The sequence below is a fragment of the Pecten maximus genome, chromosome 4 (genome assembly GCF_902652985.1).
Source record: "Pecten maximus chromosome 4, xPecMax1.1, whole genome shotgun sequence".
Taxonomy (NCBI): Eukaryota; Metazoa; Mollusca; class Bivalvia; order Pectinida; family Pectinidae; genus Pecten; species Pecten maximus.
Genome location: NC_047018.1, coordinates 18,710,270 through 18,733,845, shown reverse-complemented (window position 1 = coordinate 18,733,845; position 23,576 = coordinate 18,710,270). Strand labels below are relative to the sequence as shown.

Here is a 23,576-nt window from a genome sequence, read left to right as displayed (position 1 = left end):
AAAAACTATACACATGCATATAAGAATAAAGAAATCATCAAAAGTTAAACACTTACATGTATATAAGGATATAAATACATAAAAGAACTAAACACTTACATGTACATTAGGATAAATATACATCAAAAACTAAACTTTTACAAGTATATATAAAAGGCATGCTCTCATAAATATGCGTTATTTATTCATTAGTTTTTGGAAAAGCCTGGCGTTTCCAAGGCGTTTGCTTGTTACGATGGTCAGATACGAGGAGAATAGCGTCAAAATGACACCGATCGAAATTAAAAGCGTTTGTTTTAGGGCGTTTTGGTTGTATTGTAAATGCATACTATTGTGATAGAGCATATAATAATATTTCTATTGAAGATTACGTCTACTTTTCGGCAATGAAACATTACGGGTAACGCTTTCATATAAAATCGAGGATGGAAAGTCATCCGTGATACTTTACACAAATAATACTCGCCACAAAAATAACAGAAGACAAAAATGATAACAAAGAAATTTCTTGTGGGCTTCACGAATTTTCACAACTGTTATCATTCGTACGCTTATTGCATGTAACATACATAGCACGTGAGAGTTGAGGAAATAATTGCGGCTGCGCGGAGATCGCTACGGTGGCTGCAGTTATGCTAGTCGCCCTCTCCATATGGAGGTGTACATTACCGATGAAATTGATTATGAAACTAAACATGTATCATGTGATCCAGGTAGGATTATATATAGTCACAGCGACGCTGACACCAGAATGACCAGATACCATATCTGAGTAAGACTGACCCAGGTGTGAACCGTCGACTGGTATCTATCCAGCCGAGATGGTCGTATGTGTATTAGTTACAAGTTAACTAAAAAAAACTTTACATGAGTTGTATAATCTGTTAATTTTGTGTTTTTGTCAAGTGGATATTGATGATTCTGAGCCGGATTTAGAGCACGGAGTTTAATCCGAACAGGTTTGTGTACATGTCATAACCCTGTTGTGAATTGCCTACTGTTTAAATAAGATACAGTGTATATATAAAATCTCGTATGCTACTATACAGCTAGCTTATTTTGCGAAAAAGTATATGAGATATAGTGTTAAACACGTATAACTATGAGGTATAGTGTTAAACAAATATATAAGATATAGTGTTAATACTTATATGAGATATAGTGTTAACACGTATATGAGATATAGTGTTAAACACATATATGAGATATAGTGTTAAACAAGTATATGAGATATAGTGTTATACAAGTATATGAGATATAGTGTTATACAAGTATATGAGATATAGTGTTATACAAGTATATGAGATATAGTGTTAAACAAGTATATGAGATATAGTGTTATACAAGTATATGAGATATAGTGTTAAACAAGTATATGAGATATAGTGTTATACAAGTATATGAGATATAATGTTAAACTTTCAGTACCGTTGGCGACTATATACGACATTAAAATGTGCTTCCTCTTCCCCGTTGTCGACTATAGTCGACATAATTTCAAGCTCCCTCTTCCCCGCTGTCGACTTTAATCGACAGGCTCAGTTGACGTTATTGAAGTGTTGATTTGTTGAAACCATCACTCGACATAAACAATCATCTGATGCAATGCCAAATAAAAGGTGGTCAAAAGTTTTGAAACAAACATTTTTGTTGACAAATTCGTTTTTATTTCGTTTGGGTTACATGTTTTTGCGTTAGAGCAATAGGTAATAATTTCTTAAAATGTTGTTAATGTAAACAATATGACGGCTTGCTACATTTGCATTTCAGATATCAGTGTATAGGACGTTTCAGAGTGTTCAATATGACATCTAGGTCTTATTTAGTTAAATATTTCTTAATAATGTTCAAAGATAACACTAACCTTTCAGTTTTTATATGAAAAAAACAACACACCAAAAATGCACCTGCAGTCTGCCAACATGTATATGAGATATAGTGTTAAACAAGTATATGAGATATAGTGTTAAACACGTATATGAGATATAGTGTTAAATATGTATATAAGATATAGTGTTAAGTATATGAGATATAGTGTTAAATATGTATATGAGATATAGTGTTAAACATGTATATGAGATATAGTGTTAACAAGTATATGAGATATTGTGTTAAACAAGTATATAAGATATAGTGTTATACAAGTATATGAGATATAGTGTTAACACGTATATGAGATATAGTGTTAAGTATATGAGATATAGTGTTAAACATGTATATGAGATATAGTGTTAAACACGTATATGAGATATAGTGTTAAATATGTATATGAGATATAGTGTTAACAAGTATATGAGATATAGTGTTAAATATGTATATAAGATAAAGTGTTAAATATGTATATGAGATATAGTGTTTAGTATATGAGATATAGTGTTAAACATGTATATGAGATATAGTGTTAAACACGTATATGAGATATAGTGTTAAATATGTATATAAGATATAGTGTTAAACAAGTATATGAGATATAGTGTTAAGTATATGAGATATAGTGTTAAACAAGTATATGAGATATAGTGTTAAGTATATGAGATATAGTGTTAAACAAGTATATAAGATATAGTGTTAAGTATATAAGATATAGTGTTAAGTATATGAGATATAGCGTTAAACAAGTATATGAGATATAGTGTAAGTATATGAGATATAGTGTTAAACAAGTATATGAGATATAGTGTTAAGTATATGAGATATAGTGTTAAACAAGTATATAAGATATAGTGTTAAGTATATAAGATATAGTGTTAAGTATATAAGATATAGTGTTAAGTATATGAGATATAGTGTTAAACATGTATATAAGATATAGTGTTAAGTATATAAGATATAGTGTTAAGTGTATGAGATATAGTGTTAAACATGTATATAAGATATAGTGTTAAGTATATAAGATATAGTGTTAAGTGTATGAGATATAGTGTTAAACAAGTATATAAGATATAGTGTTAAGTATATGAGATATAGTGTTAAACAAGTATATGAGATATAGTGTTATACACATATATGAGATATAGTGTTATACACGTATATGAGATATAGTGTTAAGTATATGAGATATAGTGTTAAACAAGTATATAAGATATAGTGTTAAGTATATAAGATATAGTGTTAAGTATATGAGATATAGTGTTAAACATGTATATAAGATATAGTGTTAAGTATATGAGATATAGTGTTAAACATGTATATAAGATATAGTGTTATACACGTATATAAGATAAAGTGTTAAACAAGTATATGAGATATAGTGTTATACAAGTATATGAGATATAGTGTTAAACAAGTATATGAGATATAGTGTTATACAAGTATATAAGATAAAGTGTTAAACAAGTATATGAGATATAGTGTTATACACGTATATAAGATAAAGTGTTAAACAAGTATATGAGATATAGTGTTATACAAGTATATAAGATAAAGTGTTAAACATGTATATAAGATATAGTGTTATACACGTATATAAGATATAGTGTTAAACATGTATATAAGATATAGTGTTATACAAGTATATGAGATATAGTGTTAAACAAGTATATGAGATATAGTGTTATACATGTATATGAGATATAGTGTTATACACGTATATAAGATAAAGTGTTAAGTATATGAGATATAGTGTTAAACATGTATATAAGATATAGTGTTAAGTATATGAGATATAGTGTTAAACAAGTATATGAGATATAGTGTTAAACAAGTATATAAGATATAGTGTTAAGTATATGAGATATAGTGCTAAATATGTATACGAGATATAGTGTTAAACATGTATACGATATATAGTGTTAAACATGTATATAAGATATAGTGTTAAACAAGTATATGAGATATAGTGTTATACATGTATATGAGATATAGTGTTATACACGTATATAAGATAAAGTGTTAAACATGTATATAAGATATAGTGTTATACAAGTATATAAGATAAAGTGTTAAACATGTATATAAGATATAGTGTTATACACGTATATAAGATATAGTGTTAAACATGTATACGAGATATAGTGTTATACATGTATATGAGATATAGTGTTATACATGTATATGAGATATAGTGTTATACACGTATATAAGATAAAGTGTTAAACATGTATATAAGATATAGTGTTATACAAGTATATGAGATATAGTTTTATACAAGTATATGAGATATAGTGTTATACATGTATATGAGATATAGTGTTATACACGTATATAAGATAAAGTGTTAAACATGTATATAAGATATAGTGTTATACATGTATATGAGATATAGTGTTAACAAGTATATGAGATATAGTGTTATACAAGTATATGAGATATAGTGTTAAATATGTATATAAGATATAGTGTTATACAAGTATATGAGATATAGTGTTAACACGGCTATGAGATATAGTGTTAAACACGTATATGAGATATAGTGTTAAATATGTATACGAGATATAGTGTTAAACACGTATATGAGATATAGTGTTAACACGGCTATGAGATATAGTGTTAAACACGTATATGAGATATAGTGTTAAACATGTATACGAGATATAGTGTTAAACACGTATATGAGATATAGTGTTAACACGGCTATGAGATATAGTGTTAAACACGTATATGAGATATAGTGTTAAACATGTATGCAAAAGTAAACAAATGAGATATGTTGTTAAATCAAATCACTTATTCATGAATGAAACAGTTATCAAATGAAATTACCTTAATAATGTAACGTTACCATGATAGCGTCATGTAACCACGAAAAATGTCACTGAACCAAGGATACTGTCACGTTATCACGGATAAAGTAACGTAGTCATAATAATGTCATGCAACCACGGATAAAGTCACATAACCACAGATAATGTCACGTCACCATGATAATTCCATGTAACCACGGATAATGTCACATAATCATGGATAATATCATGTAACCATGGATAATGTCACACAATTACGGATAATGTCACATAACCACACATAATGTCACGTCATCATGATGTCATGTAACCACGAATAATGTCACATAATTACGGATAATGTCATGTAACCTTGGATAATGTCACATAATTACGGATAATATAACATAACCGTTATAATGTCATATAAGCGCTGATAATGTCACTTTACCACGATAATGTCATGTAACCACGAATAATGTCACATAATCACGGATAATGTCATGTAACCTTGGATAATGTCACATAATTACGGATAATATAACATAACCGTTATAATGTCATATAAGCACTGATAATGTCACGTTACCACGATAATGCCATGTAACCACGAATAATGTCACATAATCACGGATAATGTCATGTAACCACGGATAATGTCACACAATTACGGATAATATAACATAACCGTTATAATGTCATATAAGCACTGATAATGTCACGTTACCACGATAATGTCATGTAACCAAGGATATTATCTCGAATCACAGATAATGTAACGCTGACATGATAATGTCACCTATCCATGAAAATGTCAAACTACCATCATGGTGCCGTGGATAATAGCACGTGGCTGGAAAATGACACGTTAGTAAAGATAATGTCAAGAAAAGCAATGGCCAAGGTCACGTAGCAACGGTTAGATCACCTAAAAGGACGGATAATGTCACATTACATTGGGTGTCACATTATTACCATATATCGTTACGTATCCATGGATTGCGTCACTTGACGATAAAAAAATGGCACCTAATTTCGTTTGTTGATGCAGAACTTATATACGGTGTAAAATCGGTGAACAAGAAGGCTGTAGAAAAACGTTTGAAGGCGACAAGTGTTAAACGAAATGTGATGGACAGTAGAGATCAATAATTAGTTTTCTATCTGTGAAAACAAATAAAAAAATTATTGTCAAATGCTTACCATAACTATGTCGATGTAGTTACATGTATCTAGACCGGGTGTCACATTATGTATCTGTAGTTACATGTATGAAGACCAGGTGTAATAGTATGTACCTGTAGTTACATGTATCTAGACCAGGTGTAACAATATGTACATGTAGTTACATGCATGAAGACCAGGTGTACATATAGTATCTGTAGTTTTCCATGTCCTAGACCAGGTGTAACATTATGTACCTGTGTTACATGTACTAGACCAGGTGTAACAATATGTACCTGTAGTTACATGTATCTAGACCAGGTGTAACATATGTACCTGTAGTTACATGTATCTAGACCAGGTGTAACATTATGTATCTGTAGTTACATGTATCTAGACCAGGTGTAACAATATGTATCTGTAGTTACATGTATCTAGACCAGGTGTCACATTATGTACCTGTAGTTACATGTACCTAGACCAGGTGTAACATTATGTATCTGTAGTTACATTTATCTAGACCAGGTGTCACATTATGTACCTGTAGTTACATGTACCTAGACCAGCTGTAACATTATGTACCTGTAGTTACATTTATCTAGACCAGCTGTAACATTATGTATCTGTAGTTACATGTATCTAGACCAGGTGTAACATTATGTACCTGAAGTTACATGTACCTAGACCAGGTGTAACATTATGTACCTGTAGTTACATGTACAATTGTATCTAGATCAGGTGTAACATTATGTACCTGTAGTTACATGTATCTAAACCAGGTGTAACATTATGTACCTGTAGTTACATGTATCTAGACCAGGTGTAACATTATGTACCTGTAGTTACATGTATCTAGACCAGGTGTAACAATATGTACCTGTAGTTACATGTACAATTGTATCTAGATCAGGTGTAACATTATGTACCTGTAGTTACATGTATCTAGACCAGGTGTAACATTATGTATCTGTAGTTACATGTATCTAGACCAGGTGTCACATTATGTACCTGTAGTTACATGTACCTAGACCAGGTGTAACATTATGTACCTGTAGTTACATGTATCTAGACCAGGTGTAACAATATGTACCTGTAGTTACATGTATCTAGACCAGGTGTAACATTATGTATCTGTAGTTACATTTATCTAGACCAGGTGTCACATTATGTACCTGTAGTTACCTGTATCTAGATCAGGTGTAACATTATGTACCTGTAGTTACATGTACAATTGTATCTAGATCAGGTGTAACATTATGTACCTGAAGTTACATGTATCTAGACCAGGTGTTACATTATGTACCTGTAGTTACATGTACCTAGACCAGGTGTAACATTATGTACCTGTAGTTACATGTACCTAGACCAGGTGTAACAATATGTACCTGTAGTGACATGTACCTAGACCAGGTGTAACATTATGTACCTGTAGTTACATGTATCTATACCAGGTGTAACAATATGTATCTGTAGTTACATGTATCTAGACCAGGTGTAACATTATGTACCTGTAGTTACATGTATCTAGACCAGGTGTCACATTATGTACCTGTAGTTACATGTACCTAGACCAGGTGTAACATTATGTACCTGTAGTTACATGTACAATTGTATCTAGATCAGGTGTAACATTATGTACCTGTAGTTACATTTATCTAGACCAGCTGTAACATTATGTACCTGAAGTTACATTTATCTAGACCAGCTGTAACATTATGTATCTGTAGTTACATGTATCTAGACCAGGTGTAACATTATGTACCTGAAGTTACATGTACCTAGACCAGGTGTAACATTATGTACCTGTAGTTACATGTATCTAGACCAGGTGTAGCATTATGTACCTTTAGTTACATGTACCTAGACCAGGTGTAACATTATGTACCTGTAGTTACATGTATCTAGACCAGGTGTAACAATATGTATCTGTAGTTACATGTATCTAGACCAGGTGTAACATTATGTACCTGTAGTTACATGTATCTAGACCAGGTGTAGCATTATGTATCTGTAGTTACAAGTATCTAGACCAGGTGTAACATTATGTACCTGTAGTTACATGTATCTAGACCAGGTGTAACATTATGTATCTGTAGTTACATGTATCTAGACCAGGTGTAACATTATGTACCTGTAGTTACATGTATCTAGACCAGGTGTAACAATATGTACCTGTAGTTACATGTATCTAGACCAGGTGTAACATTATGTATCTGTAGTTACATGTATCTAGACCAGGTGTAACATTATGTACCTGTACTTTCATGTCCATGTAATCATCTTCTCTTGAATTAATGGGTGTTAGTATAGAAATATCTACCCAGATTTATTTTTGATTTATTGCCCAAAGATTCGATGAAATTTTCTTTAGATATGGTCTGTGGAATTAATCTCTGTTAAATATATACCAAAACATGATCATTGACCGGAATCCCGATAACGGCATTATCAGGTGGCCTGTCGATTACAGATTTGTCTGGTGTCCTCGCAGGCCTTACGATATAGAATTCCGATGGTGAATTACCCACGGCATCAATCGCATTCTTACATCGTTCTAACCATCTGTTCAGGTTAGTTGCCGTTGGACCAATCTGGCCAGATTCCAATTCAATACACATTGACCGGAAGTACTGACCGCTAGTTGTGTATCTGGTACACGGGATGTGCTTAGATAATAGATTTACATATTTTATTAAATACTCATTCCAGTGTCCTCACGGTGAGGGTAGTGTCATCACGGAGAGGGAAGTGTCCTCGCGGGGAGGGTGGTGTCCTCGCGGGGAGGGTAGTGTCATCACGGGGAGAATAGTGTCATCACGGGGAGGATAGGGTCCTCACGGGGAGGGTAGTGTCATCACGAGGAGGGTAGTGTCATCACGGGGAGGGTAGTGTCATCATATTGGTAGTGTTGATAGTGTAGTTTAAACTGCTGAGTCGAAAGATTAAAACTCAGTACAGAACTTGACTATAAAGTCTAAAAATATTCACAAATGTTGTTTATTTATTGTATCTGTTGTTCACCAACAGACCAACATTGACCACAAAACTTCCGTTTGCCCACCACACGAACACGCGAATATAGCACCTACATTGAAATGGTTTAAGTCAGCCCGATAACTAGTAATTGTTTTTTAATAAAATTTTAATATTTTTTCTTATCTATCTATTATTATTTATCTAATTGAATTATTTGTTTAAACGTATCATACAACAAAAAAACTTTTTTTAAATAAGGTATTTTCAACCGTGTATCAAAATAATAATTATTTCGAATACATTTGAAAATACTCAGTGATACAAATATTGAAATATGTGTTAATTTGTGAAATATATTACAAAAAAAATCAAATATGTGTTCTTATTTTGAATATATATATTTAATTTGTTTAAAGACAAATCTCTAGCATTTAAGCGATCTATAGAAATATACATCATCTAAAGAATTTAAATGTTAATTTGGCCCAAACTTTACTTCCGCAATATAATCTGATAATCAGGGACACTTCAAAGCTTACACAAACAAACTGGTGCAGACATGTGGTCTTATCAAGTGGCGATAGAGAGGCATGCGATTAGAGTGGATTAAAGATAATAGGATAACTGGTCAATTACCAACATATGAATACCTGATCTGACCACAGACTATTTCTGTTGTAGTAAACCATGGAGGGCTACGGGTTGTCGGATTCTGGTGGAATCGTCAACGAATCGTTCCTCAACGGATCTGACGAGGATGCTGAGAACGGAACGGATTTGGAGTCAACCTTGAAGAAACCCATGGTGTCTCTAGTGGTCCCAGCGGTCATGTTTGCCGCTGGCGTGTTCGGGAACGTTTTGGCCTTGGTGGTACTGGGCTGTTCATCACGAGAGCACAAACGAACAGTGTTTTATCGTCTTGTTGGAGGGTTGGCGGTGACGGACCTTTTTGGGACAATGTGTACCTCACCGGTCACATTGGTCATCTACGCCAACAATCTCACGTGGGTTGGAGGACAAAGTCTGTGTAATTATTCCTCATTCATGCTTATTTTCGCGGGATTCACAACACTGTTCATCGTCTGTTTCATGGCTTTGGACCGATACATCGCCTTGAGACATCCGTATTTCTACAGCGCCAAAATAACCCACCACAAAGTAAAATACATTCTAGGTGCCCTCTGGGGAGCAGCATTTTCGCTGGCTTGCCTTCCCCTGATTGGCCTCGGAGAAAATGTCCTCCACTTCCCTGGTACATGGTGTTTCTTTGATTTTCGTGGGGAGGAACTGCGCGTGAAAATGTTTGCATATTTGTATTCTTTCATCGGAATCGGGGTGATCCTCGCCATCTTCATCCTCAACATCATTGTCATAGCTACAGTTTGGAAGATGCGGAGGATAACAAAAGTCCAAAATTCTTACTCTAATATCAAGTGCCTGGATACTGAAATACAAATGGTTATATTCCTAGTTGGCATTCTCGCCGTATTCGGAGTCTGCTGGGCTCCGCTTATGGTAAGTACGGTACTTCTTTGACAATGACTCACATTATACGAGACTGTGAAATGTTTTCAGTATTCAGTAATTGATAGATACATGTAAATAAATAATTTAATAAATAAATAGATATCTTTCAAAAATAACTAAAACTAGACGAAATGCAGCTTCCTCATCGTGGTATCCTGCGTACAAAAATATAAGTTTACAGGATAAAATGTTTTAAAAATAGCACATTTATAAACCTAACAGAACGAAATCACACGACGAAGTGACTCGACCATTACCCCGCCCCACGATCCTGGTACGTATGGGTAGAGATACCCGAACACGTGTTACAGTCTAGGTAGACATATCACCACAGCAATCGTTATAACATTTTGTGTACATGAACTTTTGTTTTGGGAACTTTTGTCGACACCAATGAACATATCTAAGTATGTTATTGTATTTATGGAATTGGTCTCAGTGACAGTAAGTAAATTAAAGTTTTATGGAAACATGATAGGACGATTTTCCACGATTTTCTTCAGTTTATGTTAGCATACTATGCTGATTAAAAATATATACCGTTATGTCACTTAATTACCATGAAGACACATGTCACATACATGGACGGAAGTTCACTCGCCATCGTTGTATGATATCGTTGGTAAATGCCCGCCGAGATGTCGGAGTGGAAACTTCACAAATCGGCAGACTTATTTTAATCAGCTAATGCTTTATAACTTCTATTAGTATATCCCGTTAACTAAAAATAGTCAAATGCTTTATTTGCATCGTAATTAGATGCACTATTCGAACTTTCGATAAATATCGTAAACACAATGTTTATATCATATTTGAAATTACGTGTATGTACCTATGGTAACTAATTTCGGCCATGTTACACTGTCGCATTGGCGCCTCCGCCAAACGAAGAACGACAATGCGCCATGCGATGAGCGACGGCGCCCAATGCGATGAGCGACGGCGCCCCATGCGATGAACGACAGCGCCCCATGCGATGAGCGACAGCGCCCCATGCGATGAACGACAGCGCCCCATGCGATGAGCGACAGTGCCCCATGCGATGAGCGACAGCGCCACATGCGATGAGCGACAGCGCCCCATGCGATGAACGACAGCGCCCCATGCGATGAACGACAGCGCCACATGCGATGAACGACGGCGCCCCATGCGATGAACGACAGCGCCCCCACCATGCACTCTTCGCTTGGCGCATTGTCGCTGGTACAGTTAACTTTCGGTTACGGAAACGTTATTTGTATAAATCTATTTTATAACAACATTAGTTTAAATAGTGTTTATATAGATTGGACATATGCTGATAAAATTGATAACACGTTTGGCCTGTTATGAGATTCAACGGAATTAGGTGTCAGATGCATAAAAAAAGTATCCTTGTTTTGTAAATAAAAGAATAAATGTTAAAAACCTAATGGTTATGTAAAGCGAAACTCGGTGACACTGACACCATATCGTGGCCGTAGGCATTGTTTTGGAATATAGAAGTAGATATCAATTAACAAGTGATGGATGCACTTTGTGTTATGGAACACGTGTTACCGCTGTAATTAACTAGCTGTAGAGGCTGTTAGTAAAGACCTTTTATACTTTTTTTTTTAATTTTACACATTAAAGTTTGTCAGATGACGTACAGTCTTGTATCATTGAACGCCTCTTCATTGAACGCGATGGCTCGTCATGTTTCATTGAACGCGATGGCTCGTCATGTTTCATTGAACGCGATGACTCGCTGTGTTCCATTGAACGCGAGGGCTCGTCGTGTTTCATTGAACGCGATGGCTCGTCATGTTTCATTGAACGCGATGGCTCGTCATGTTTCATTGAACGCGATGGCTCGCTGTGTTCCATTGAACGCGAGGGCTCGTCATGTTTCATTGAACGCGATGGCTCGTCATGTTTCATTAAACGCGATGGCTCGTCATGTCTCATTGAACGCGATGGCTCGTCATGTTTCATTGAACGCGATGGCTCGTCATGTTTCATTGAACGCGAGGGCTCGTCATGTTTCATTGAACGTGAGGGCTCGTCATGTTTCATTGAACGTGAGGCCTCATCGTGTTCCTAATGAGTGTAGTATCAGAGTTTGTCATTGTGTTTTTGTTTTTTTATAAACACAATGATCATTGTTCACGCTCCATATTAGATCTATCCCCGCGAGTGCTCATCAATTTCACTTTGTTCGTATTTGTTGTTGTAAAGACACCAGTTTGTAAAAACGATATCAATCTCTGGTTCTTTCCTTAAGGCTCCGTACCAGGAACGTGAATTTATACAGTTATAATTGTAGTATACCCCACGGGTATGTAACGGCTTTATCGACCTGCTCTAAAACAGTAGCTAAACTACGTAAGGATTCCACAGTTTAGATTACAGACCCAGGAAAAACGAAACAAAGAGCAGTAGAAGCGAGAGGGTGTGGCGAGGGATATTACAATGACCTTCGACCTGCATCGTTTGACCTATTACAGCCAGAAGGGATATTACATAACCATTGTAATGTACAAGTATAACAACTGTCGGTCTGTGTCCAAACTGACGAAACGTAACGTAACTTTATACCTAAATAGGTACCCCATTCTCACCTGTTCCGCCATAACTTCTATTGTAACCTGTTGGGATTATACCGCTTAATCTGGGTAATCCTTCGACATCTCAGACCTTCGTTATATAATTTACTAAATACTGGCGGAGCCAAATATCACATAACAAATACAATAATGTAATTGAAGGTGTGAACTTTCTGTTAATCGGTAGAATCCGCTTAGTTTCTTTAAATAAACATTTGGAGGATTTTAGTTAATTAGCTGGCTAGATATAGGTTTACCGCCTACATGACTCCGCCTTTTACTAGGGTTTCCCTCGCCGGATATAGCCAGTGTTCAGTCGGCGTGATGGGAGGTCTTATGATCTATATTTAATCGTAAATCATTGAAGCAGGTTGAAAAGAGTTATCTGTTGTGGAGTGTCTGCGGTAATGTAGTCGACGTCATCTCTTTGATTGCATAGATCTCTAATTACAAGGTTGGAAATTCAGAGTGCTAGTTGATTTTTAACCATTATGGATATCAGTTATAAGTTAATAACCACGCGCATCCCTGCAGGTATCGGGGCAACACTACTGTCATCTTTGTATATATATATGTATTAGAGGCTAACAACGAGGAAATATTTTGCGGGATAAGGGATTCGTTTTCATGTCCACAAAAATGACGAAAACAATTCTAATATCCGAATTGAAACGTTTGGAATATGTTATTTCTATTTCCTTACTTATATTTTTTCATTTCAACAAATTTTATTGACATTTGATGTTATTTGTCAAAAGATTAAATAACAGGCCAAACCTATATACATTTTCTCCTATGGTGGCAATTGGAATGTATAAATATAAAATTAATATAAATTTACTATGAAATGAAAAAATTACATGTATAACTAACATTTAAGGGAGATAACTCAAACATAAACATTCACACATCATTCATACGTTTTGCTTATATATACATGTATACATAATATTTGATAATATTTAATATGAACTTTATCTATAAGAATTATTCATTGACAGGCATTGACCAAAAGTCCATGTGCATGTATGCACAGGTCGTGCCTGTCAATAATTAAGCGAAAATAATATATATAAATGTAAAATATTATATCAAAAATTGTCAGAAAAAAATTACTATCACTCAAAATGTTTAGCAGACGCTATACTTAACATATATACAAGACTTAGCTAACTCAACTGCTGTCACATGTGACCAATGAAGATGAAGGAATATTTCAGGACATGTATAATCATACATACTCCATATTCATTAAAATTTAAGGTATAAATAATATAACATAGTACAATACAATATAATTTATAATATCATGACTTATATATTTAAAGCATATAGAGATTAAAGCGTCTCGATTTCCCAATGAACAATTGAAAATCATTTAATATTTGTATATTTACAAACTTATCACAGTCAGGGCAACCTTGTAAGAAAGTGCTAATGTTAGAATGGTTATGATTTGCATAACTATCTACTTACAGTGTAGGTAAACAGAGAATGTCTAATAGCATTATACCTAGGACAATCAAAGAAATAATGTGAAGCAGTTTCATTTTCAATATCACAGGCACAGGTGGGAGAGTTTAATAAATGATCATTAAATAAATCAAAATTTAAATTGCTACTTGAATTTCTAAGCTGACAAATAATGATATTAGCCTTTCTATTTCCTTCAAATTTGAAAATTTGCAGTGATTCGCATTCAGCATTAATATTATTATTAAGTTTGCATTTAAAAGCTGCTAGAGAAGAAGAGTTGAAGAGGTCAGGACTAGCATCGTTAGTTGTGCGGCACATTTGGGGGAAGAAACTGTCAAAGTAATTGTTAGTTCTGCATAGAGGACTTATATTATATTATATACTATTATTACTTATATTTCTCTTCTAACATCTCACTTGTTGGATACCTTGTTTTTAGCCTAAGGGAGGAGCGTTCGGCCATGCGAGGCAATTGGTGGGTTCTATTCCCAGACTAAGACAAGCCAAAGTTTTTACAATTGGTGGGTTCTATTCCCAGATTTAGACAAGCCAGAGTCTTTAAATTTGGCGCTCACACCTCTCTGCTTGTCTTTGGGATATTAAAGCTGGCGGTTAGGACTGGTTTGCTCGTTATCGATATACATGTATAATGATATGGGATATGTCATACCACGGTGTCCATGTGTGGTACTTCAGCATGATAACACTATAAAAGTGTTCTTCAATGGCTCGATCATTCGTTGCCATACATCTTTTTTTTTTTTTATTATCTAAGGTTTGGAGAGGATCAACACCAAAATTCCCTTGAAATAAATCAATCTATTCAATAAATTCTGTGTGCAAAGATTAAAGTAATCATTCAAATTCCATTCGATTGGATTTTTTATGATTAAAATAATATATCGTCACCGTGTATGATAGTAGGTTATAAGGCAAATAATGGGAACATTCGGGCAATTTACTAAGAGCGATATGAGTTTGATTAATTCTGCGAGCTCAGACCATTATGGACGTTTCACGGTTCGGTATAGAACGTTTTGAATTCATTTGTTAACAGTTGGATGCCGATGTATTTCTCTTACACTAAACTTGATCATTAATAATGGACCCATTTCATCAGGTCGTTGAATTCATTGTCAAACAATAGGGAGTCATCGCTGTGTGTGTATACAAAGTTAACAGATGAAATCGAATGCCGGGCTGGATATTCCGTATTTACAATAGAACAGATACCAATCTAAACAAAATGTTGTTACTCGATATAAAATATTAACATGGTTCTCCACCACGACAGCGCATCAATATAGAGCTTATCTCGACCATATTCACTCAAGTAGTTATATTCCAAACAATGATACTTTCACTGGTAGACTGAGCGCCTGGTTCGGCGCAATATGCGCTTCGTGGTTGTGATGTCTGATCATCAACCAACAATCGTAAGTGGAATTCCCCTACTTCACGTGTTACGTGTTTCACAGAAACATGAAGCGCTAATGGAAGTTATATAGTTCGATACAAATTTACGGCAGAATTAGCCATCAATTGGCCAATTATTATTTAATTTTCCGTCACGAAGGCAGCACTTAACTACTGTGGGATTCACTACTCTATCAGCGTTTGTATCATTATAGTAAACGTTCTACACGGGCAATGTCAATAAACCATTTAGGAGATTTCTGTTTTTACCACGCAGGTTTTTTTCTCTCTGATTTTTTGACACGATAGTACCAGTTATAATACATGTAACATTTTAAAGTTATTGTAAATTTTCAAACTTTGCCCTGTTTCGTATTAAGCAATTTATTCTGTCCATCAACATTATTAAAATACATGTATGATTCACAAAGTGAAAGATCTGGTATACGTCTACAATGAGTGTACGTTTTCTTATCCTATATCCTGCCAGAATAGGTAGGCGAATATCATGGCGGCCTGCCCCTTAGCCGGTTAGCGTGTGACCAAATATTAGATTGGGTGATTCCTTTACCGGTTAGTGTGTGTGAGCGATTATTAGTACTGGGCGATTCCTTGACCAGTTAGTTTGTGTGACCGAATATTAGGTCGAGCGGTTCCTTGACCGGTTAGTTTGTGTGACCGAATATTAGGTCGAGCGGTTCCTTGACCGGTTAGTTTGTGTGACCGAATATTAGGTCGAGCGGTTCCTTGACCGGTTAGTGTGTGTGATCGAATATTAGGTCGAGCGGTTCCTTGACCGGTTAGTGTGTGTGAGCGATTATTAGTACTGGGCGATTCCTTGACCAGTTAGTTTGTGTGACCGAATATTAGGTCGAGCGGTTCCTTGACCGGTTAGTGTGTGTGACCGAATATTAGGTCGAGCGGTTCCTTGACCGGTTAGTGTGTGTGACCGAATATTAGGTCGGGCGGTTCCTTGACCGGTTAGTGTGTGTGACCGAATATTAGGTCGGGCGGTTCCTTGACCGGTTAGTGTGTGTGACCGAATATTAGGTCGGGCGAGTCCTTATTGGGTGAAGTGTACGAGGGCTGATTGATATGTTGTGAGCCTCATATTGTATAATTTTTCAACAAAATCCCCTTCAGTATCTATACACTTTTGCCAGCGGTGTTTAAGGGCCTCAATGCCACTATTATAGAACTCCTTTTCTTTGCTGTTCAGAAGAAAATCATCCACTGCATGTATGACGTCATCATCGGACTGAAAGAGGGTGCCTGAAATAGCTGTTTTCAGTTTTGGAAATAGATAAAAAGTCTGATGGAGCGATATTAGGTGAATAAGGCGGATGCTCAATCAATTTAAAGCCACAATCGTGAATGACAGTCATTGCAATGACAGACTTGTGAACAGGAGCATTGTCCTGATGGAATAACACACTTTAAGTGAGCTATCCGCGGCGCTTAAGTTTAATATTTTCCCGTAACTGCCTCAGAAGTGAACATAGTATGTGCCATTGAATTTTTGTCCCTTTTGGAGATAATCAATTAGCAGAATACCATCAGCATCCCAGAAAACTGAGGCCATAACCTTCCCAGCTGATGGAACAGTCTTTGCCTACTTTGGCGGGGAGAGCCAGGGTGCTTCCATGATGGACCCATGTTTCATCCATAGTGACAAATCTCTGAAGAAATATGGCAGGATCTTCTTCAAAACGGTTAAGATTAGCACGTGATAATATGCGCCTGGTGTGCTTCTGATCCGCTGTCAGAAGTCTTGGTACCCATCAGACCAAAAGCTTTCTCATTCCAAGATCCTCGGTCAGAATGGAACGTACTCTTTCCTGTTAACTGCCAACTCCACTAGCTACATATCTTTCTGTGACTCGTTGGTCGGTTATAACGTTATCATGAACTTTATTGACCATTCCTGGGGTTGCAACATTGACAGGCCTTCCAGGACGGGGTCATTCTCAAGGCTCTGTCGACCGCGCTTAAATTCCGCCACCCACCTTTTCACTGTAGTATATGGTAGGACATGTTTCCCTAGCGTTGCTACGATATCATTATGGATATTGGGTGTTAAACCTTTTTTATGTAATTCTTTGATCACTGCTCTTTCACCAATTTTGTCCATTTTGCAAAAGTCGCTCTCTAGCTTATTTTAGAGTGCTACCTCGTCAACATAAATTAACCAAATGAGACCAGTCCTTGGGTACACGGCCATATATAGTCCGAGAATAGAAGGACTTAAAAAGAACATCATTGAATGCCTCCTTCAATACGAGGCTCACAACATATCTATCATCCCTCGTAACATTGTTCGAGATGCCATTTTCTATTTTGGAAGTGCCAAAGGTGTTTGGTAACTGTTGTCGTCCGCAGTCGTTCCGCACTGGAACATTCAATGAAGAAAACCATGTTGTCATAGTTGAGTATTTGGGTGACCGAATATATGTGCTACACATCTGATTTGTGAGTTTTGCATCTGGTCTCAGTTTCACCTTACCGTATACAACCAAGCTGTCATAAACAGACATCGGAACTTCCTATATCTACTGTGTATTGTAATAGTTAGAGCGCGAGACATTCTGTTCTAGTTAGCTAACAACTTTATCAGGCATATCGGAGTTTCACAACCGATAGATTACAATACCCATTATTACATTTACACTGTTAGGTAATGTTCATGTAATTGTGCTCATGTATTAAGCTTGCCCATTATGCTGTATGATTTACTCCTTTGAAATATTCTGTCTTTGAATAAGTCAATTAACTGTCCATTAAAATACGTAACCAGATTAGCATGGTAGCCTTTCTGATCAAGTGAATGACGACCACAGACAATAGATCAGACAATAGACTATAGACAATAGATAAAAAAAACATGCTTTGCGCATCAGGTCCTCAAGTGTACACAGTTATCTAACACCATTTTTAGATTTGACGAAAAGTCTGCAAATTCTTTTGTCAAAGCTGAAAGTGGTCTTTCAATAGATTAATTTCTATAAGTTTCAATTATAAACTCATTTCATTTCAAACCTTGTGCCAAGTACGCAAGGCCTACTATTTAAATCATTATTTCTGATTTCAATTATCAGACACAAACTACACTGTGGTACTAATGATTACACTACAACCCAGCAAGCCCACAGGGACTTGAGAATTTGTTACAGTCTACGTGTATTTGGACCTTCCCCAGTGTGTATAGCATATTTTGAGACGCTTTGTGTCATTTTTTACCGAATTTTAATCTCGCTCCGAAAAACTTCTCAAAATGTGCTATACTGACTAGGGAAGGTCCAAATACACGTAGACTGTAACACATTATCAAGTCCCTTTGAGCAAGCACTCACCGTTTATTCAACGTTGATGCAAAAACGTTTTCTAAACGTTTAAGAGTTTTTGAAATATGACATTGAAACAACGTTGATTTTGTTCAACTTTATCAGCATTGGTACAAGTCCAGGTTGAACAAATGCTGACTCAACGACCGTGTTTAACATGTCTTGTGGATTAGATGCTTGTGTTCTATCAGTCGGACATTCAATGTAGAATGAAATTCAGTGAGTGTTTCAGACATGGCCTTACCAACAATCAGTAGTCCTTACCAACAATCAGTAGTCCTTACCAACAATCAGTAGTCCTTACCAACAATCAGTAGTCCTTACCAACAATCAGTAGTCCTTACCAACAATCAGTAGTCCTTACCAACAATCAGTAGTCCTTACCAACAATCAGTAGTCCTTACCAACAATCAGTAGTCCTTACCAACAATCAGTAGTCCTTACCAACAATCAGTAGTCCTTACAAGGTAGGACTAGGTATTGTTGATTAGACAATGCTGTACAAATATTGTGGCATACATATATAAATTCTCCTATATCGTTATTTGATTGAAATCAAACATTTTAAAGCTGAATTAGGAATTAATTCCATGACTCAACGGACATTTTCCCTTGTTCAAGTCCCATACATAATTGTACTTGGAAAAGTTGCTTGTCCAATAAACTTACAAACTTAAAGAAGAAGTGTCTAATTAAATCAATTAAATAAATATAATGTAGATAAACTTAAATATTTGATGTGTCTCTCTCCTCATGATATGTCAATATGTCACTATAAAACCCCTAGAATTCCGGACTTAACATACAAACACTTCCCGATCGACTAACAGATGAAAACAGACGTTATTAGCGGGCGGAAATCTGTAGAAAATGACGCGATCTGGAGGCCATTAATTGCACGATGTGAACACAATGACAGAATGGCGAGGCAAAGATAAACTTGTTTCCACATAAACTACAGACAGGGCTCTGAAAGCGAGAGCATTTCCTCTTTTATCTGTGATGTCTGCCCGTCAACCTGAATAAAAAAAACTTTCTTTATTAGATACATTCTGTTCGTGCAAGCCGGGGATACCGACTAATCAAAGAAGGAAGTGTCTGAAAAGTAAAATTAAAATAAATAACAAGCATACACGATCTGCCAACAACACCAACAACATATATGAAGGGAAAAGTAAAAAAAAACAATCGATTAAAACCTGACTGCTATTTTATACAGACAGGTCATCTAAAACATCTGCTATCGTAAGAACACTTATATTTCTTACCAATCGATAGAACAGCACGGTGCATAGGTCGTACGGATCACGAAGGTTGTCTAAACCTATCCCGTGGGAAGTTGTCACCATTTACTGTACAGGATTACAGCTCACCACGATTTTAAACGTTACCCTCATGGAGAATTAGATAGGAAATATCCCAAGCTGTCTAACTATACCGGAAATACGTAATCTAGACGTTTGTAGTATTTTGTAATGCGTTCAATCTTTATTTTTGGAGTTTATATTTTTTCGGCATAGCCGTATAATTTTCTTTTGGCCCGGATATGACGCGACAGGCGGCGTTACTTGTCAAAGTGAAGTTTGTGATTTGTCAATGTAACGGTAAATACAAAATGCAGATATGCAGTTTAAGACGAAACAAAATTAAGATTGAATGCAAGCTGAATAAGTGGATGTAACTATTTAAATGACACATTAATAAAATTATATTCCTGATTCAAATGCAGACTTATTATCACCAAAAATGATTCAAACTGATATAATTGTGTAATCCGTGTTGAGACACATTATTTCGTTAATCTATTTCACCAGCAGTTTTATATCATAACCACCAGCATTTAAACTATGCCATTTCTCTTTTTTAAAGATATTTCTTGTTTTATAATTCTGATGAACTTATCCCCAGAATGATGCAATATACATTTGTTTACAATGCATTCGAATCTTCTAAATACTATTTTTTCCAAACAGGTGAGGATTCTGGTCATCCAGGTGGCTGGACATGTCGGGACGGAGAAGGATGACCTCCTCGTCATTAGACTGGCTTCATTCAACCAGATCCTTGACCCTTGGGTATACCTTCTCTTCCGAAAGGAACTTTTCCTCAGATTTTATACATTCAACAAACAGTTATGTAATAACAGTAACTTCTTAAAGCTGCAACAATGTTCAATGCGAAGCAGCAGCAAAAAACAGTTTTCACCGGAAGTTACGATACGGAAGGTAACTCTCATAGAACACATGGATTCCAACTCCCCTAGTCGTGCCTCGCAATGTTCGGACAAGCGGAATAGTCCAAAATTGTGTGTTCTTGACCAAAACATTGAAAACTCGAAGCTTTATTCTCAAGGAATAAAACAGTATAATATGTGTTCGTTAGACGGAGAAAAAACTCGATTGTGTTCGTTTGAAAACGATAACGAGCCGGAAGCGGAAGCGAAATTTGTAATAGAGAATGCATTACACTCAGACAGACTGCAAGATTAAAAAATTAAAAAAAAAAAAAAAAATCGAGAATTCTTGTGAAGAAATGTGTAGCCTGATGCTGTAGCTTTAGGTGTGGTAACGTCCTGTCGTTATTTACCTGTGGTTGGAATCAAACATAATGCGAAGTCACAGTGTGTGAATTCACTTAGCTTTGAAGTTTTAATGAACAACTTTAATCAATGTACATGTATCTTCTTGTTTATTTATTGAAATGTTTACAGAAAAATACTCGTTGTATTCAATTAGACAGCTTTAAAGTCGCCTATATTCTTAAACAGCACCTACCTCTGTTAAATTATCATTTTGTGAATTATACTTATGTATATACACACAATGTATTAAAGCCAACACCTGTGATTTAATTTGAACACACCTGTCTAAACAGGACACTATTAGAACAAGTGTCTGCAATCTGATTTAAACTTAAAGACCCTTTAAATGTGCAATAATCATAGATGATTTGATAATACAAGTTTCGAGGTTAATTAGTGTTATAATATAATATCAGTAGACACACTCCAGGTATAAATATATTGTACGATTAATTTGACCTCTTTTGACATTATTTTCCATGGGTACCTATATATGTTGATGTCAGACTGCGTCTTATACACAAAGTCGGATATATTTTCGTTCGACTTGTGAAAACATCGTTAAAGCTTCAGAGTTGTTAGGAAGGTCAGGTTGACAGCAAAGCTGCTAAAGTTTGTTTGGATCACAGCAGGTTTATCTTAACATAATCACGCCGAACATGTGGTTTTCGGATGTCCATACTAATTAACAGACGATATAATTAGTCATTAGGCTAGAAGAACTGTTAAAATTGGACGAGAACCTTGACCGTACTTATTAGACACCCGTGGGTCATTACAGGTATCGACAAAACAATGTCGGTCATCTCCAGTGATGCTGATGAGCTTTTGTAGGATACATTTAATGAATGTAGATTATGTTTTAATGGCGGATAAAGTCTTTCTCGATAGTAGAAGGTGGCAATTTCATGCCCTGTGCGTGGAGTTCTGGGTCCGGCAGAAAGTAAGGAATTCCATATCCCGCATACCTAATAAATACATTTCAACCCCCCTTCCTCCTGGAAGGAACTTTGATAAGAAACACCATGTCACTCTGACTTGGCTATCGATCCCTGGCACAGATATTGAACTCTATTACATCTACGACGTGATTACAAGTGTGAAATATGATAGATCTTCTCTATAATGTACAGATTTACCAAGAATATTAAGAAAACAATCTCAAAGAATATTATGCATTGTTCAGGTAATGTGCAATTCTGCTTGGCGATGTACAAGGTGTGTATGTTGCTAGGCGATGTACAATGTATATATGTTGCTAGGCGATGTACAATGTATATATGTTGCTAGGCGATGTACAATGTATATATGTTGCTAGGCGATGTGTACAATGTATATATGTTGCTAGGCGATGTACAATGTATATATGTTGCTAGGCGATGTACAATGTATATATGTTGCTAGGCGATGTACAATGTATATATGTTGCTAGGCGATGTGCAATGTATATATGTTGTTAGGCGATGTTTTACACTCTTTATATGTTGCTAGGCGATGTGCAATGTATATATGTTGCTAGGCGACTTACAATGTATATGTCGCTGTCCGCATTTTGGCTTTTTGTGAGAAGTATATTTCAATTTTTATGCATACATGTATTTACGTTGGTACTTAACGCGGTGGCCGAGTGGTTAAGGTGTCCTGACATTTTATCACCGACCCTCCACTTTTGGGTCGCGAGTTCAAAACCTACGGGGGACAGTTGCCTGGTACTGACCGTAGGACGGTGATTTTTCTCTGGGTGCTTCGGCTTTCCTCCACCTCCAAATCCAGGCACGTCCTTAATTGATCATTCTAACGCTTCTCTAACTCTCACAACAAACGAAGCAAACCTTTAAGTAACGTTAGGCTGTTCCAATAATGCTTT

The 23,576-nt window shown here is 35.8% G+C and overlaps 1 protein-coding gene across 1 annotated transcript; it reads left to right on the top strand.

Annotated features, from left to right (window-relative positions):
• Nucleotides 1-636: 636 nt before the first annotated feature.
• On the top strand, nucleotides 637-21,801 carry LOC117325422 (prostaglandin E2 receptor EP4 subtype-like). The gene is made up of 3 exons (XM_033881611.1): nucleotides 637-959; nucleotides 9,483-10,316; nucleotides 21,102-21,801. The coding sequence occupies exons 2-3, from the start codon at nucleotides 9,489-9,491 to the stop codon at nucleotides 21,615-21,617; spliced, it is 1,344 nt and encodes a 447-aa protein (XP_033737502.1). The 5' UTR covers nucleotides 637-959; nucleotides 9,483-9,488; the 3' UTR covers nucleotides 21,618-21,801.
• The last annotated feature ends 1,775 nt before the right edge of the window (nucleotides 21,802-23,576 follow it).